This window comes from Macaca nemestrina, chromosome 18, assembly GCF_043159975.1.
Source record: "Macaca nemestrina isolate mMacNem1 chromosome 18, mMacNem.hap1, whole genome shotgun sequence".
NCBI lineage: Eukaryota > Metazoa > Chordata > Mammalia > Primates > Cercopithecidae > Macaca > Macaca nemestrina.
The window spans coordinates 5290054-5307690 of NC_092142.1; the positions used below are offsets into that span (position 1 = coordinate 5290054).

A 17637-nucleotide genomic window follows, 5' to 3' on the forward strand; every position below is an offset into this window, starting at 1 on the left:
CAACTTGTTTGATCTTTTTTAAAAAAATCATGCCAGATTTTCTCCTGCTCAGCAAAAACAGATAACAGTATATAAGATTTAGAGCTGGGTGCTGAAAGGCTACAAGTGGCATTTCTTAGAATAAATAAAACAGCTCATTAAAAGGCTGTTGGAACTCTTATAAATCAGCATGATTGGGATGTTTAACTTCGTTTCCTAGTTAACTTAGGATTGATTAATTTACCCAACTTCTGGGGTAAGAGTGTCTCTTTTTAGGGGTGAGGGACCTCATTTATTTTTGGAAGACTATCATATATATCCAGTTGCTCTTTTAATTAGATTTACTTTAAAATGCCGCAGTCAACTCTCTTCGGTATAAAGCCAGACCCTCAGAGATACTGTGTATGCAATTCAAAAGGTTTCAGAAAAATATTTTTTAAATTACATAATATTATTTAAAATATTTTTAAAGATTGCATAAAGATTACATAGGAAGCTTCTGAAATATTGCACAAATGGCTATCTAAACAGAAAATTTGGCCGGGCATGGTGGTTCATGCCTATAATCGCAGTACTTTGGGAGGCCGAGGTGGGAGGATCACCTGAGCCCAGGAGTTCCAGACCAGCCTGGGTAACACAGTGAGAAAAAAAAATCTAAAAATTAGCCAGGCATGGTTGCATGCAGCTGTAGTCCCAGCTGCTTGGGAAGCTGAGGCGGGAGGATTGAGCCTGGGAGGTCAAGGCTATATGAGCTATGATCACGTCACTGCACTCCAGAATGGGTGACAGAGTGAGACCATCTCAATAAAATAAGATGCCGGGCATGGTAACTCACACCTGTAATCCCAGCACTTTGGGAGGCTGAGGCGGGCAGATCACTTGGAGTCAGATGTTTGAGACCAGCCTGGCCAACATGGTGAAACCCCATCTCTACTAAAAATACAAAAAAAATTAGCCGAACATGGTGGCAGGTGCCTGTAATCCCAGCTACTCAGGAGGCTGAGGCAGGAGAATCACTTGAACCTGGGAGGTGGAGGTTGCAGTGAGCCGATATCACGCCATTGCACTCCAGCCTGAGCGACAGAACAAGACTCCATCTCAAAAACTAAAATAAAATAAATAAAAAGTAATAAGATAAAATTTGATTGGAAATTTAAGCTGTCGATGGGTCTGACAGTGTAGCATATGAAATACATGTTAATTAGTTTGAATTCATGTGAGGGTGCTTCTGGATCTTATAACTAGCAGTGTAAGCTTAAGCAAAAAAAGTTGTTTTATTTTTTCTCAGACTAATATAATTCTAGTACCTTCCAAGTGCCAAGGTAGAATTCTGAATGTTTCTAAGAGGGTAAGAAATTGGCATATGACTGGGTGAAAAGTCATGCCCTTTTTTTTTGTTATTCATCTGTGGATTTCACCCCTTTGGCTTTTCCCCTAGCCAACGGATCTGGAGAAGCTTGAGGTTTGCATGTTTTCTTCCAACTTAGTTTTGGTAGTTTGTTGTTAAGCTTCTCTCCCTGTGGTGTGCCATCTTACAGGAGTATCCTCACTTGTTCATTCACTCAGTCAACATTTAGTAAATATTATGTGACAGACAGCCATGGGAAATATATTGATAAATAAGACTCAGTTCTTTTTTTTTTTTTTTTTTTTTTTTAAAGACAGGGTCTTGGTCTGTCACCCAGGCTGGAGTGCAGTGGCACGATCTTGCCTCACTGCAACCTCCACACCCAGGCTCAAGTGATCCTCCCACCTCAGCCTCCAGAGTAGTTGGGACCACAGGCATGCACCACCATGCCCAGCCTTTTTTTTTTTTTTTTTGTATTTTTAGTAGAGACAGGGTCTCATCATGTTGCCCAAACTGGTCTGAAACTCCTAAGCTCAAGTGATCCGCCCACCTTGGCCTCCCAATGTGTTAGGATTACAGGTGTGAGCCACCGCGCCGGGCCAAGGTTCCATTCTTGTCTTCCATGAGCTCGTTACATAAATGGACCCAATAGATATGCAGATGGTGGACTGTAGTACAGAGCAGAATGAAGTAAGCTTTGTGATATCTGGACGGCCAAATAACCCGACTTAAGGGGTAAAAGAGAGGCTCTTGGGGGGCATATAGAAAGCAGACTGGAGGCAACAGGCTTGCCCGGCCTCCTAGGGAGAATTCCCTAGGAGAAGGCAGGGAGCAGAGCTGAAGATGGGCAAATTGGTGAATTGCTGGGCCAGATCGTTGAGGACCCCAAATGCCATGTGAAGGAGTTTGGGTTTGATACTAGGCTTGGAAAGAGCTGCTGAAGTGTTCTGAAGAAGCGAGTGGCGGTCTTAAGGTTGGAGTGCAGTTATTAGAAGTGGGGAGCACAGGCGGAAGAGCAGAAGCCAGTGGGTCTGGTGTAAGTTGAGTTTGCAAACCAGTGGGTCATCCATCCACAGAAGTGAAGTTGACCCTTGAACAGCACAGGGTTGAACTGCGTGGGTCCACTGAAACGCAGACGTTTTCTAACCAAATGTAGGTTGATTTGAGGGATGCTAAATCTGTATATACGGGGCTAACTTTTTGTATAGGCAGGTTCCTCAGGGCTGACTGTGCACTCGGATTTTGGTATATGCGGGGGTCCTGTAACCAGTCCCCTGCCTATACCAGGCGTTGACTGTAATTGGAAATTACTCGGAGATAACTGGAAATTCTGGTCCAGAGCTTAGATGAGAGGGTTTAGGGTTTAGTTTAGATTTGAGTGTACAATTATCTGTGTTATTTTGCAGCCCTGAGGGGGAAAGAAGTTATTGGGAGAAGTGGGTTCTAGTGAGAATCCTGGGGTCCGCCTATGGAAAGGAGCTGGTGGAGGAGGCAGATGGAGTAGTTAGTAGAGTGGTTGGAAGGGGTCCCACAGGATGCAGTGAGAGGAAGGTGAGTAGGGGAAATGGTAGGGGAGTTAGCAGTGTCTGCAGTTTCAGAGGGGTCGATCCCTTCATTCTAGGTCGTCACTTTATCACCCTTGTTTGCTGTCGTTATTGTATATCATGTCTGATTTCAGAAATTTCATTTCACACAAAGCCTTCAGACCAGCAGCTCTTGGGGTTAGATGAGTGGTTCCCAGCTCTCTCTGCACATCAGCATCCGCAGGGCTGCTTTGAAAGAGTCCTTGGGCCTCTTTTAGAGAGTGCACATTCTTGAGTCTCCTTTCCAGAGATTGTGATTTAAGTGGCCTGAGTTGCTCCAAGCTGCCCAGAGAATTCCAGTATGCAACCAAGTGTGAGAACCCCTGATGCAGACTTCGCAGGACCCCTGATGCGGATTTCCGCAGGGCCTGCCTTCTTGTGTTCCCGCAGTGTCGTGACTGCCTGATATGGTTGCTTCAGGGGTCTCTGAGCTTGCCATCCAGGGTGTGTGTTAACTGTGTTCTTTTGGAAAGCAAACTAAAGACTGTACTGAAACTCCTATAATCTGGTGTTAATAGGTAATATGCTGGGTTAGTTATTCACATGGTCTGGCTAATAGCTCGTGGTATACCATAAGTAGATTAGGAATTGTCAAAGAGTTTAGATGTCCTTAAGTGCCAGAGCTGCACATTATTATTGTTTTTGTAGATAAAAAGGCCTTTAAATCCTATAGGCTGGTTGAAGTTCTTGAATATTTTTGTACTGTAGATACATGGAAATCCCAACTAATGGTGTAGTTGATAGTGTATGGGCACAGGGGTTATTTGGCCTTTTTGGCCTCTGGCCAAGTGCATTGTGATGGCTTTGACTCTGTGATTTTCTTTTCTGTAACTGTTTTAAGTCCTGGGAAGAACTGGCAGCCCACAGATGCTGCAGCAGCATTTGAAAAGAGAATATTGATTGCAGGCGAACTTAACCCGGGACTAGGGTGGAGTTGGAAAGGTGGCGGTGTGATTGTATTGACAGGTGCTCTTCATGGAGCAGTGACTCCTGTGCCTGTGGGTGAGCGTGAGGGACGTGTGGGGAAAGTACACTAATGGTTGTTACTGTCTGCTGTGCACCAGGCTGCCAGAGCTGCTGAGGGGGAGAGCAGACAGAAGTTCTTCACCCAGGATATTAATGGAATCCTATTAGAGTGAGTATCGTCTGTCTGTCTGTCTGTCTGTCTGTCTGTCTGTCTGTTTCTGCTATTATTGAGCTTGGGGCAAGCCAGCCAGGGGAGAATGGGAGTATAATTGAACTGCATAAAGGTGACCGCCAATGAGATAAAAGAAGAATTGGATTAACATGGTTTCATTGTTGTTTTTCTATTAAAAATCAAAACACAACAGAGATACCAAATACTTGTCTCCAGAAGTGGTAGACCTCCCTGATCTTAGGCAGCAGGCATTAATAGCATATGATAATCATGGCCTGTTGGAAGAGGATTTCTTGGCAGGTATGAGAGGAAGAGAGAGAGAAGGTGTTGCTTGCCTGTCTCTGAGAATCCTGAAGAATGAGAGACAGCCTGGTGGCCTCAGGGGTCTGTTCTGCCTTGGGTGTTGCTTGGCGTCCCTGGCTGTTCCCCTCGCTTGCACTCCTGCTCCTCGTGCCACGTGCGTCATCCCTAATGCTGTTCCCACACACCTGAGCCTCTGAGACACCATGCTGTGTGAATCGGGTTAAAAAGCAGAAGAGCAAATGTCTGTAAACCCAGACTGGGAAAAGTGAATCCTTGTGGCCTGGCCTGCAGTGTTGCCGCTTTTCTCCTGGTTGCAGTTTGTGGCAGGGGAAGCTTGTTGCTCAACAGCTGAGGAGTTTGTGTATGTAAGAATAGTTGTCAAAATGTGGGTGTTCTACCAAATGGCCTCGCCTGGCCAGAGCCTGGATTGGCCCCTTGGGTCAGGAAGTGTGGGCTGCAGAGAGCACCTGAGCATTGGTGCGGATGATAGGGTTGTGTCAACAAGGAACCTGCTTGAGCGTGCCAGATATGGACAGCTCAAGGCATTGAAGAGAAATATTTTTTTGCTTATCTAGTTGGAGAAACTGGAGGGGTGAGGCTTTTTCTGACCTCTTAATGGTTGATAAAACTGGGGACTAGGGGGAAAAAGAAGAAATGCTGCCGGGAAGTATTTCCTGTCAACCCCAAGTAACTCATGATTTTCCACTTTGAAAGCTTAAAGTGCTTCAGAGCTTGTTCTCCTGGGCTCTGTTTTCCTGGTCTTGTTTTTGACCTGAGAGCCTTGACCCACGTTACCTAACTCTGTTCATCAGGCTTGGGAGTTGGTCTTGTTTGTCGATTGCTGAAGATGTGTTTCCTTGGGCACTCAGTTACCAACGTAGACAGGGCCTGACCTGCCTCTGGCCCCTAGCTTTCCTCTCCGCATATGGTGGGCTGGTGAAGACAAGAGCTGCAGTGAGCTGCAGCGGGTGGTGACTGTGTTCTGTTCTTCAGCATAGAGGCGCAGACTCGGGAGCTGAGCAGTCAGGTCCGCTCGGGGGTGTATGCCTATCTCGCGTCATTCCTGCCCTGCAGCAAGGATGCCCTGCTCAAACGTGCTCGGAAACTTCACCTCTATGAACAGGTGGGTGACTCTAGAGTGAAGCCCTTTGGCTTTGGGGCCTGGTGGAGGGGTGACTGAGCCTTAATCAATGCTGCATCTGCTGCCCCACTGCCTCCTTGTGATTACCCTGTCGTGCGTCCTGAACATAAAGAGCGATGTGTAAACCTGGCTTGAATTTTGTCCCGCTCTTCACAGGGGGGGCGTCTGAAGGAGCCTCTCCAGAAGCTCAAGGAAGCTATTGGCAGGGCAATGCCGGAGCAGATGGCCAAGTACCAGGACGAATGCCAGGCACACACGCAGGCAAAGGTTGCCAAGTAAGTTTGTCCTGGCGCTTGCATGGCGCGACCCTCCCGTCTCTTGCCTCTTCCCCTCCCGTTTCTCGGTGTGTACTGCCATTTCTCCAGGAGCCTCTTGGCTCTTCTCTGGCCTTTTCTCCTTCTCTGTGAAGTCCCAGTTGTACAGAGGGTGAGGGGAGAGGTGGTGGGCAGGAGCACCTTGGGGCCCCGTGTAATTCTATTCACCCTGTAGGATGCTGGAAGAGGAGAAAGACAAGGAGCAGAGGGACCGGATTTGTTCGGATGAGGAAGAAGATGAAGAAAAAGGGGGCAGGAGGATAATGGGACCTCGGAAGAAGTTCCAGTGGAATGATGAGATCAGGTGTGCCCCCACTGGGACTTGGCCTCTTTGGAGGGTTGGTTGGGCAGTGTCTGAGCACATCCCCTATTGCTGACAAAGGTTAGGCTCATTTACTTTCATCAGGGCTGCTGAAAGCACATGATTGGAACCTTGAAGAAGCATCTGGAGTAGTTTGGAGTTTCTGATTTCTGCCTCCTTCTCAGGGAGCTACTGTGCCAGGTGGTGAAGATCAAACTGGAGAGCCACGACCTGGAGAGGAACAACAAAGCCCAGGCTTGGGAGGACTGCGTGAAGGGCTTTCTGGATGCGGAGGTCAAGCCCCTCTGGCCCAAAGGCTGGATGCAGGCCAGGTGAGGGCCATGTGCTGAGATGGGCATCTGTGCAGTCAAGACATATTTGAACGCTGCTTTTGTGCCAGGCCAACAGGATCCCTGCCCACAGGGAGTCACTGTCTAGCTGCCTCAACTCTGATCTCACCTGAGTAATTGGGGGACATGCAGGTAGCTGGGAAAGGGTGTTCTGGATCTTCCCTGGAGGAAGGGAAGTTGCCTGCAGGGTTTTGTTTTTGTCATATTTTTTGTCCCACTTCAGGTTGAGGTTTGGCCTCCTATCTCAATATGCACTTTCCTTTTTTTTTTCTTTTTTTTGAGACGGAGTCTCGCTCTGTTGCCCAGGCTGGAGTGCAGTGGTGCGATCTCAGCTCACTGCAAGCTCCACCTCCCGGGTTCACGCCATTCTCCTGCCTCAGCCTCCAGAGTAGCTGGGACTACAGGTGCCCGCCACCACGCCCGGCTAATTTTTTGTATTTTTAGTAGAGATGGGGTTTCACTGTGTTAGCCAGGATGGTCTTGATCTCCTGACCTTGTGATCTGCCCGCCTCGGCCTCCCAAAGTGCTGGGATTCCAGGCGTGAGCCCGCGCGCCCGGCCGCACTTTCCTGCTTGAACATACAGGCTGCTGCGAGCATTTGAGAGATGGGTTCATCTTGGGTCTTTCCTGATGCTCCTGAAGAAGCCTCATTTGCAGGGAGCAGGGCTGACTCCTTATTGGAACTAAGTGCCAGGCTTCCGTCTCAGAGGCTAACTTGTATGAAGTCGCTTCCTGCGAATGAAGTTATTTCTGTCATACACAGGACAGAGAAAGTTAACTGGAGTGATTTTATTGATTGGACCCGAATCATCTGTTGTGCGGACAGATCTTGGAACCTTTGAAATTGCAGTCCTCTCTACATAGGCTGGACTCATATGAAGAACATTTTTTGTTGAGTTTCTCTGGACAGAGACGCGCTGGGTCACTCCACGTTTTATTCCTGGAATGGAGGGAATAGGCAATAAGGAAAGTGCTGTGCCCTTTAGGGAAGCATCACCATGAGAGGTTTGAGGCAGAGCCATACATTTTATTGGTAAAAGCCAGACTCAGTCTTTGGGCAGCCAGTGTGGCCCATTCCGATCCTCTCACCAGGAATTTGGCTCCCCAATCCATTGACCTTTTTTGTGTGTGAGGGGAACAGAGTCTCGCTCTGTTGCCCAGACTGGAGTGCAATGGCACAATCTCGGTTCACTGCAACCCCTGCCTCCCTAGTTTGAGCGAATCTCCTGCCTCAACCTCCCGAGTAGCTGGGATTACAGGCGTGCGCCACCATGCCTGGCTAATTTTTGTGTTTTTAGTAGAGACAGGGTTTCACCATTTTGGTCAGGGTGGTCTTGAACTCCTAACCTCAGGTGATCCGCCTGCCTTGGCCTCCCAAAGTGCTGGGATTATAGGCGTGAGCCACTATACCTGGCCAATTGACATTTAATGAGGGATAGCCACTGAGTACCGGGAACACTAGCAAAGCTCTGGGAGTAGAGTCCCAGCTTTTTGGGGCGTGTACAGATGCCTGGTGTTCTGTGTCTTTCAGGACTCTGTTTAAGGAGAGCAGACGAGGCCATGGACACCTGACTTCAATCCTGTGAGTGTCTTGGTATTTTCACATCTCGGGACAAGTGTTGTTTTTGGTCTCCTCTGGATAGTCTCTAAAGCTTTTCTGTGCTCATTCCTTTGAACAGGGCCAAGAAGAAAGTTATGGCTAACCCTTCTAAAATCAAGGTGAAGGTGAGTCAGTTTGCTCAGGTCACATGTCAGCTATGCTCATCTCCCTGCAGCTATGCTCTGGAAACCTGTCAAGTGACTGTGGAAGCTCATTGATCTTTACTGGTCTGGGGACAGCTACTCAGGATGGCATTCTTGAAGTTACACCGGGACAGAGACCCAAGCCACTTAACCCCCCTCTAGCCTTGGTTCTAGAAACAGTACCCAGCTGGCCCAATTCCTGGGGTTCTTGTGGGATTAAGTGGGATCTTCTTGGCAGCCCTCTGAGGAGTCAAGAGCCCCTGCAGGTGTGAAGGTATTACACTGCGATCTTTGTATGGAAGAAATACACTCGAGCCAAGTGCAGTTTAGCTTTGGAGCCACAGCAGAAAGAAAAGGCAACTTTGTTGAGCCACCAGGCGGAAATGGAGGGCAGTACAGTGGCTGGAGAATAGACACTGTGAAGATTACCTTGGATGTTGCAGAAACCTCTCAATGTAGTAAAAATTGCTGTTTATCAACATTTTTTCCAGTTCTTAGTGTGGTGCCCTTAGCCATGCCTAAGCAGACCATGAGAATGAGATGTGCAAGTCGTTTACTCCTAAGTATCTGTTGAGCTCCCACAATATCCCAGACACACTGTATTGAGCACCAGGGATGGAGGAGTGAAGTATTAGACCCCATTCTTGTTTCCCATGAAAAACTTACTCTTCTTTGAACCCAGTCTGAGGAGTTAGGTGATGGGAAAAATCAAGGAGGAAAAAATAGCTGCTTTAAGCAATTTTCATGCCATGCCTTGGTCTGATTGCAGTTAGGAGTGCGCTAAGACAGTGGGAATGCCAGTAGGCAAAGTATCTCTTCATGAGAGTCTTACACTTTTCAGAACAGAAGAAAATTTCTCCTGGTGGCATGTTTGTACTTAGCAACGAAGCATGCCGGGGTAAACCCAGCCCTGGCCAACCAGATACTCGCCAGGGGTGATGAAGCCATGGCATCTAAAGTCAAGGTGGGCGCGGCTCCTACTCTCTCCTACCGCTTGTTTTGTAATTATACAGGAAGACCTAGTTTTTTGCGCCTCAAGTTCACGTTTATATCCTCACAACAGGCCAATGTTGACATCTTTGGACCTTTCTAAACATCAGCATTTCTGTTTTCCTTTAGGAATCGTCTACGAAGCCTGATAAAAAGGTTTCTGTCCCATCAGGACAGGTTGGTGGCCCCATTGCTTTGCCCTCAGATCACCAGACAGGAGGCCTGAGTATTGGGGCCTTGAGCAGGGAGCTCCCATCCCAGGCATCGGGCGGCCTTGCTAACCCTCCTCCTGTCAACGTGGAGGACTCGTTGGATGAAGAGTTGATCCGCAATCCAGCCTCCTCTGTGGAAGCTGTGTCCAAGGAATTGGCTGCATTGAATAGCAGAGCAGCTGGGAACTCTGAATTCACACTGCCTGCAGCCTCAAAAGCACCTGCAGAAAAAGTTGGAGGTGTTTTATGTGCAGAAGAAAAAAGGAACTTTGTGAAGCCCAGTCCTTCTGCTCCACCACCAGCTAGCTCTCTGCAGTCACCCCTCAATTTTCTGGCAGAACAGGCTCTGGCACTGGGGCAGTCCTCTCAGGAGAAAAAACCAGAGAGTTCTGGCTACAAAGAGCTGTCCTGCCAGGCTCCCCTCAATAAGGGCCTGCCAGAAGTACATCAGTCCAAAGCAAAGCACCACAGCTTGCCACGGACGTCTCACGTGCCCCAAGTGGCAGTTCCCGTGCCTGGCCCCCAGGTCAAAGTCTTTCATGCCGGCACTCAGCAACAGAAAAACTTCACGCCCCCATCTCCGTTTGCCAATAAGCTCCAAGGCCCAAAGGCTTCTCCCCCACAGTGTCATCGTTCCTTCCTGCAGTTAGTGAAGACAGCGGCCAAAGGCCAGGGCTTCCATCCCTCTGCACCAGCCACCTCAGGAGGCCTGCCAGCCTCCAGCAGCAGCTCTCACAAGACCCCAGCCTCGTCCTCTTCTGCCCTGAGCCATCCAGCAAAGCCACACTCAGTCAGTTCTGCAGGCTCATCTTACAAGAATAATCCCTTTGCCAGCTCTGTCTCCAAACATGGGGTTTCTTCTGGCAGCTCTTCCTCGGGAGGAACACCAGTCCAGAGTTCTGCTTCTGGGAGCCTGGTCCCTGGCATACAGCCTCCCTCCGTGGGACAGGCCACCAGCCGACCCGTCCCAAGCTCAACAGGGAAAAAAATGCCTGTTTCCCAGAAGTTGACCCTGGTAGCGCCTCCAGGCGGTCCAAACGGAGATTCCAGTGGAGGGACCCAGGGAGTGGCAAAGTTGCTGACCGCGCCCGTACCTTCTTCAGTCAGTGGTGTGACATCGTCTACCTCCTTGTCAGTGAGTATCCGGCATAGCAGCCTGCCCTGCCCCACTCACAGGGGCCTTGGGGATGAGGTTGCTTGCCTTGCCCCGGGTGGAGAGAGAGATCTAAAACCACAGGTCAGGTAGGAACAGTGGGCTCAGACGTAGGAAGGGAGACGGGAGACTGGGCTCCCTGTTCTCAGGTATTCACTTTTCTGGTGACAGGAAGCCCAGGATGGCCTAAAGCTTCTTCTGAAGAGGGCAAAGGGAGCTAAAAGACAGCCAGCACCATGCCTCTTCAGAGGCTGGGTCTGTGTGGCACAGAATGAGCCACAGCACTCGCCTGCTGTGACCCCTTGCCTCTCCGTCTCTCTAAACAAGGCGGATGGAGGTGCTGTCTTCTCTCAGTGGAGTCATGTGGGGGTGTTCATGGACCAGGAATAGCAGGACCTTCTAAGAGTGATTCTGTTGATTTTTGAAGGACAGAGTCCAGTAATTTAGCAGGTTCGAGAAGAGGGAATGAGCATTTTTTTTTTCTTTTTCTTTTCTTTTCTTTTTTTTTTTTTTTTTGAGATGGAGTCTTGCTCTGTCACCCAGGCTGGACTGCAGTGGCGCTGTCTCAGCTCAACTGCAAGTGCCGCCTCCTGGGGTTCATGTCATTCACCTGCCTCAGCCTCCCGAGTAGCTGGGACTACAGGAGCCTATCACTGCGCCCCGCTAATCTTTTGTATTTTTAGCAGAGACGGGATTTCACTGTGTTAGCCAGGATGGTCTCAATCTCCTGACCTCATGATCTGCCCGCCTCGGCCTCCCAAGTGCTGGGATTACAGGTGTGAGCCACCACGCCCGGCCTGTTTTTTTAATATATAAATGAAGTGGTTGCAAAGACAAAATCATAGAAAGGTCTGTTGGAGGTCTCACCTCCTTTCCTGCATCCACCACCCCTGTAAGGTAACTAAGCTTTTTAGTTTTTGGTTTATTTTCTTTTTAAACAAAAGATTAACAAATATATACAAAGGTATATATATATATGTATGTATGTGTATGTGTATAAATATATATACACATACACATGAACATTTATGGATATGTATATTACATTTTTCCCTTCACAAAGGAGGCTTTTTTTTTTTTGAGACACAGTCTGGCTGTGTCACCTAGGCTGGACTGCAGTAGCGTGATCACAGCTCACTGCAACCTCTGTAGGAGACATATTGAATATCCTGCTTTTTAAAAAATTATGTTGCCTGGAATCCATTCCATGTTGGTTCATAAAGACTGTCCTGGGTCCTGTCTTTGGGGCTGCAGGGTCGGAGGGTGCCTCCGAGGGCCAGCTGACATGGATGTGTGTGTCCTCCTTTGTGTTGCCAGGTTTGGTGTGAGTCAGCCATGAACAGGACTGGAGTTCTTACCTCTTGCTGTGTTTCTTCCCTAGAAAGGAGCGAGTGGGACTGTGATGCTGACTGGCTCCTCTTTGATGGCTTCACCCTACAAATCCAGCAGCCCAAAACTGTCTGGGGCCATGAGCTCGAACACCGTGGGAATTATAACCCCTATTCCTGTCCATGTGCTCTCCTTCAGCGCTGACTCCTCTGCCAAAGCAGGGGTCTCCAAGGATGCCATCGTCACAGGCCCTGCCCCTGGGCCCTTCCACCATGGCCTTGGCCACAGTAAGTGCTGCTTTGCTGCCTCTGGTCACTTGGGAACCTCTAGATTGTGGCCAGGGGTCCTGCTGTCATGTATTCTGGTTCCTGTGTTTGAGTCTGGTGTGTGACTGTGGGGAACATCTCCGGGAACTGTGCTGAGCCCCCACTGCCCCTTTGGGTGTGGTGCCCAGACTGGCCTGGCAGGTTGTCAGGGGCTCTTGCCTGCTGGAGCTGCTTTTCCGTGCCTGTCTTCAATGTGTGTGTTTTGTTCTTTTCTCCCCTCCTGTTTTCTCTCAGGTCTTCTGGCTGGCTTGCACTCCAGCCCGCCCCATGCAGCGCCTCTCCCACACGCTGCCGTGCCCACCCATATCCCGCAGAGTCTGCCAGGTAATCACCCGACGGTCAGTGTGCCATGTGCACCATGTGCCTTCGCCCTCTCCACCCCTGGGTGCTTTGCCACTGCCAAGGGTCTTGGTGTCTTTGCCTTGTCGCTGTTGTTTTGGTTTGTCCTTTGAGGCTGTACTTTGTCTGTACTCAGGGTGACACGCACTTCTACTCTTGGGGTTTCCTCTGGTCCCCACTTGGAGCTGCCGCTGGGTCAGCCTCAGCCTGTGTGATCACAGGGAAAGTTGCGGGGGGCAGGGTGGGGCGGTTTTGTGTATGATGGAGGAGTTCCTAACCCTTGGCTCGTTTCTTTCTCTTCAGTTAAAAAAAAAAGGAAGGTAATGGTGCATCTTCTCCAAGGGCTAATTGGGTACAACAAGGTCTTGAAATGCAAGCTGCTCCACTTTCAGATGTGATTGCTTAACAGAAGACTCTCTAAACTTTGTTTCCATTAAAGGGAAAATCCAAGTAGCAGCCAGAGGCCGCAGTGCAAGACTTTGAGAGGAGCAGCTTTAAATCTGTCCAGGTGTAAAACCTCCATCAAAACAGATTTGGAGGCACAGCAGGCATGTGGCCGGCGTTCCCCTTAGAATAGCGCCTTCTGAAATAGCCTCTAAAAGCCTCAGGCTTGAGGCTGGTCTGGTAGCACCTGAGAAGAGGGCTCAGGTGCCCCGGGTTGGCACCTTTGCATTGAGTGCATCTGCCTCACCCTGTCCCAAGTCTGCGATTCTTGGGTACGCCTCCTGGAATTCTGGCATGGGAAGTCTCATGGTGTCTCGGCTTTGACCTAGCATTCTTCCTACTGTAGACCTGCTTCAGACATGACCAGGGTGCTACTTGGATAAGGGGAGAGCCACTCTCATGGGAGACAGCTGAGGTAACCCTGGTGAACTGGTGCCAGGTGGAAGTAAGGACCCTCTATGCTGCATGTCTCCCAAATTACATCTGCCTCATGATGTGCTGTGGCTCCCTGGCACCATGGCATTATAGTAAATGCCAGAGACCATATGGGGCAAGACTCAATCTGGATATCTCCACAGTGGAAATTGTGCTGCTTTGAGGGGCTAAGACTACAACACTAGTGACTCCTCCTTTCCTTGGGAGGAGAAGTAAAGTGCAGTGACTTCTCTACAAACTAGAGGCTGCAGAGCCAGCTTGGTAAGAGCAGGGGTCTTTCCAAAGTCAGGCTGCCCTGCCTCTGCTTACTCTCAGGAACGTTACTCTCAGAAAAGCAAAGTAATTGAGGCCGGACCCGGTGACTCACACCTGTAATCCCAGCACTTCGGGAGGCCAAGGCAGGAGGATTGCCTGAGTCCAGGAGTTCAAGACCAGCCTGGGCAACATGGCAAGACCCTATCTCTACATTAAAAGAAAAAAATTAGCCAGGTGTGATGGCATGTGCCTGTAGTCTCAGCTACCCCCAGTAGTATATAGCTTCAATGAGGAGGAGGATATTGAATGTCCCCAACAAGAGGAGATGAAAAACATTTGAGGTGATGGATAGGCTAATAACTCTAACCCGACACTACACGTGTTAGGTGTCAAAACATCACTGTGTACCCCATAAAATATGTATCATTATTATGTGTCAGTTTTTAAAACTGTTTAAGGCTGTCAGAGTCTGGATGTGGTGGCATTGAGAGGCAGGAGGATTGCATGAACCCAGGAATCAGAGGGTATAGTGTGCTATGATCATGCTTGTGAATAGCTGCTGTCTGGGCAACATAGTGAAACCTCATCTCTCTCTCTCTCTTTTTTTTTTTTTTTTTTTTTTTGAGACGGAGTCTCGCTCTGTCACCCAGGCTGGAGTGTAGTGGCCGGATCTCAGCTCACTGCAAGCTCCGCCTCCCGGGTTTACGCCATTCTCCTGCCTCAGCCTCCTGAGTAGCTGGGACTACAGGCGCCTGCCACCGCGCCCGGCTAAGTTTTTGTATTTTTAGTAGAGATGGGGTTTCACTGTGTTAGCCAGGATGGTCTCGATATCCTGACCTCGTGATCCGCCCGTCTCGGCCTCCCAAAGTGCTGGGATTACAGGCTTGAGCCACCGCGCCCGGCCGAAACCTCATCTCTTAAAAAAAAGTTTTTTTAATCAGTTTAAAAGTTCGGGGAAAAAGAAAGTCAATGAGAAAAGCAACTATACCACAACAGGGTTATCCACGTGAGCCTCTCACTTCCTTAGATGGACTTCAGCTTATAGGATGACACGAGATGCAAGTAAGAAGCTATTTGCGCATTTCAGCCGTGTGACTTGTGTCTGCATTGCTTTCCTTTCTTCTGTGGACTGAGAATGCTAGTCCTTTGAATTTGTCTTTACAGGACCTGAGGGTCTTTTGATGGTAAGAGAATGAATGATCATTGCTACCTTGAGTTCTATGTGATCGTCAGGCCTCGCCTCAGGATGGCAGTTGTAGCCTGAGATGACATAACCCAAGTTGCATAGCAGAGTTGCTCTTCCGGGAACACCGTGCTGAGTGACCACGAACCTTCGCAGTGCTATTATGCTTGCAGGCTGCGGCCAGGAGCAGTGTACACGAATAACCACTTGCTGGTGTCTCATGGCTTGTTTGAGCTCTGGAACACTCAGCATTTGGTGACTTTTGCTATTTAGATGTTTCCCTTGAAGTTTTGTTACTACTGCCTTAAGGAAATCAGAGAGCCTGAAAAACTTGTGTTCTAATTTTTCTTACTCTTTTCCAGGTGCTTCTCAGCTTCACGGGAAAGGGCCTGCTGTACCACGGAAATTGTGACCGCTTCAGAGGCAAGGCTTGCCACTTGGATCTGGGTGGAATCAGAACGTGCAGGTCTCCCAGGATGGACACTCACTGCGCCCTTTCTGCTGCTTGGTGTTCTTCTGGAGGAGCGTGAGTTCTCAGTGGAGCGCTTCTTGGCACTTCTGACGTGCCTCCCACGGAGGGAGCCGGGCCCTTGCTGCTCAGGAGGTGCAGACTGTCCTGTGCTCTGGGCCTTGCGGCTCTGTTGCTAGACAGTTGTTAGAGGGGCAGCTCTAGGCTGGGGCGTGTGCTGGGCCATGGTGGGAGGCATGGTGTTTACAGGCTCTGGTGGCAGAGCAGTTGGCACACCTGCAGGTGAATCTGCCTGACCCCCTGGCATTTGGTCAGAGTACCTCAGAGCACCCCACTGCTCAGGGGCTCCTTCTGGCTGCAGTAAGCTCCCTGGATGGTCACAGTGCCACCTCATCCCAAGGCTGTGTGCTCAAGAGAACAAAACCCAGGCCAGAGCCACAGCTAGGAGACCTGCACTGTCCCTGCAGAATACTAAGAACACCTAGGGTGTGCTCACTGTGGGGGCCAGTTTCTCCTCAGAACATGACAATGAAGCTCTTTTAGAGAAAAGACCTTTGTAGATTCAACAATTGTGATAGGATTTTTACAGACACCTATTTTGGGCTCAGTTTTCATCATTACCATTAAATGCATTGGATAGAAGGGGACTGTTCTTCACACATCATATTATAGGAAGACATAATTCCAGTGCCTTTATGGTGGAGCAGAATTCGACAACACATGTCCATTCAGCTCTCTGAGTGGATCTGAGATGAAGACCTTTTTAAAGATATGTCTGTATTCAAGACAAAGCCAGTTTTGAGTTTTTTACACTTGCACATCATTATCTGTGCCGTCCTGACTAGAAGGGTGTCTGGGCCCCCAAATTCCAAGTCCCAGTGTAGCCAGGGCTCCCATTTTGCTTTTCCAGAGTTTGTGGAGTTGGACTGCAGAGCCCAAAGCCCTTCATCTTTCTGAGGGTCAAGGATACCAGGGGTCCCGAGTCACAGATAGACATTCCAGTTTGTCTTCTTAGAAATCATTCGTAGGCAGTGCGGCAGAAGCAGGCCTCTGTGAAGTGTCTGCCAGGTAGAAATAGGCCTTGAAGTCCTGGGGGGGCCCTCCAGGCAGTGGGGTTATGTGTCGACTTAAGGATGATGTGCGGGAAGAGCTTGAGGAGTGGATCAGAGAGACTAGGACAGTTACTGCAGAGCTCGTAAGTCACCACTCAACCAGTGGCTGTTTCACAAGGATTTGAGGGCACTTGCCTGTCCTGTGAGGTCTTTGCCACAAGGTGAGTCTGAACTGACTGCTCCAGCTAAGTGATCTCAGGCACGTTGAGAGTATAGCGCCCTCAGCACGTACACCCGGGGGAAAACGGATCGCTCTTGGCTCCTGACTCCCAGGGTACAGCGCCCAGTAACTCATCCGTCATTCAGAGGTTTCCTGGCCTTCCTGGTTTCCCAAGGAGCAAGACCTCTGTCCGCCCTTTGGCCTGGCCTCTGCTCTGACTCCTTTTTTACATAAGAACCAATCTGTGTTTCACATTGGGCTAAGTGGATTCCTTATCCCTTTGTTATATATATTTTTTGCAACTTGGATTTCCAGTTTGTTTACAGAGTAGTCTTAGGTAGTAGCAAAAGAGCCAAAGAAGAGATTTGTATTGCTGAGCTCAAAGCCAAGCAGAGGCCGGCAGTGGAGGCTGAGCAGGGACTCTCCAGGCTTCTCTGCCCATAAACACCCGGGTCCCAGCCCCTCCTTCCTTTCCCTTTGGTGCTCCCTCCTCCCCATGTACCATTGCGCGCGCAGCTGGAGCAGAATACCCTCATTTTTAGGAATCTAGTGATGCCTCTTGCCTCAGGGAAACGTTTCTTTGATGGGGAGTTTGAGATTTCTTTTTCTTGTTTATGCTTTATTTGTGGTAATGAAAGAGCGAATGACTGAACAGCCATGGCAAGGCAGATCTACAGGCGAGGCCGCAGCAGAGGGTAGGGCAGAGCGGCCTCGGGGTCTGGGGGCTGCAGGGGTTTCCTTGGTGCAGCGAAAGTCTCTGAGCACTTACCGGGCGTGGCCGTTTCTTATGTGTGAGAGGGGCTGTGGCTTTTGTGCAGCGACTATGTTGGTGTTAGGGGTGGTGTGGAGATTGTTAATCTTGTATAAAGTGATTCAATAAATTGTTTCAAGGTTTCCAAAACATTTTTTCTCACTCTTTTTTTTCTACCCTGTGGAAGTAGTTCATCCTGTAGGAGCTGTTATATGTGGAATATCCATTTTGGCTGAAAGCCAAGAGGGAGTTGGGGAAATAAGCCTTGCATGTAAAAGA

The 17637-nt window shown here is 49.2% G+C and overlaps 1 protein-coding gene across 5 annotated transcripts in view; it reads left to right on the forward strand.

Annotated features, from left to right (window-relative positions):
• Positions 1 to 17508, forward strand: part of LOC105467828 (ubinuclein 1) — a 37301-nt gene extending 19793 nt beyond the window's left edge. For 3 of the 5 annotated variants that reach the window (XM_011717552.3, XM_011717553.3, XM_011717551.3), the window contains exons 8-18: positions 3975 to 4045; positions 5345 to 5474; positions 5649 to 5767; positions 5982 to 6110; positions 6293 to 6439; positions 7989 to 8039; positions 8137 to 8182; positions 9320 to 10537; positions 11937 to 12171; positions 12445 to 12534; positions 15229 to 17508. In XM_011717552.3, the coding sequence (XP_011715854.2) occupies positions 3975 to 4045; positions 5345 to 5474; positions 5649 to 5767; positions 5982 to 6110; positions 6293 to 6439; positions 7989 to 8039; positions 8137 to 8182; positions 9320 to 10537; positions 11937 to 12171; positions 12445 to 12534; positions 15229 to 15278 (2286 nt within the window). In that variant the 3' untranslated portion in view covers positions 15279 to 17508. The remainder of the gene's footprint in view (positions 1 to 3974; positions 4046 to 5344; positions 5475 to 5648; positions 5768 to 5981; positions 6111 to 6292; positions 6440 to 7988; positions 8040 to 8136; positions 8183 to 9319; positions 10538 to 11936; positions 12172 to 12444; positions 12535 to 15228) is intronic. The other 2 variants (XM_011717555.3, XM_011717554.3) reach the window with 1 other exon arrangement.
• Positions 17509 to 17637: the final 129 nt, after the last annotated feature.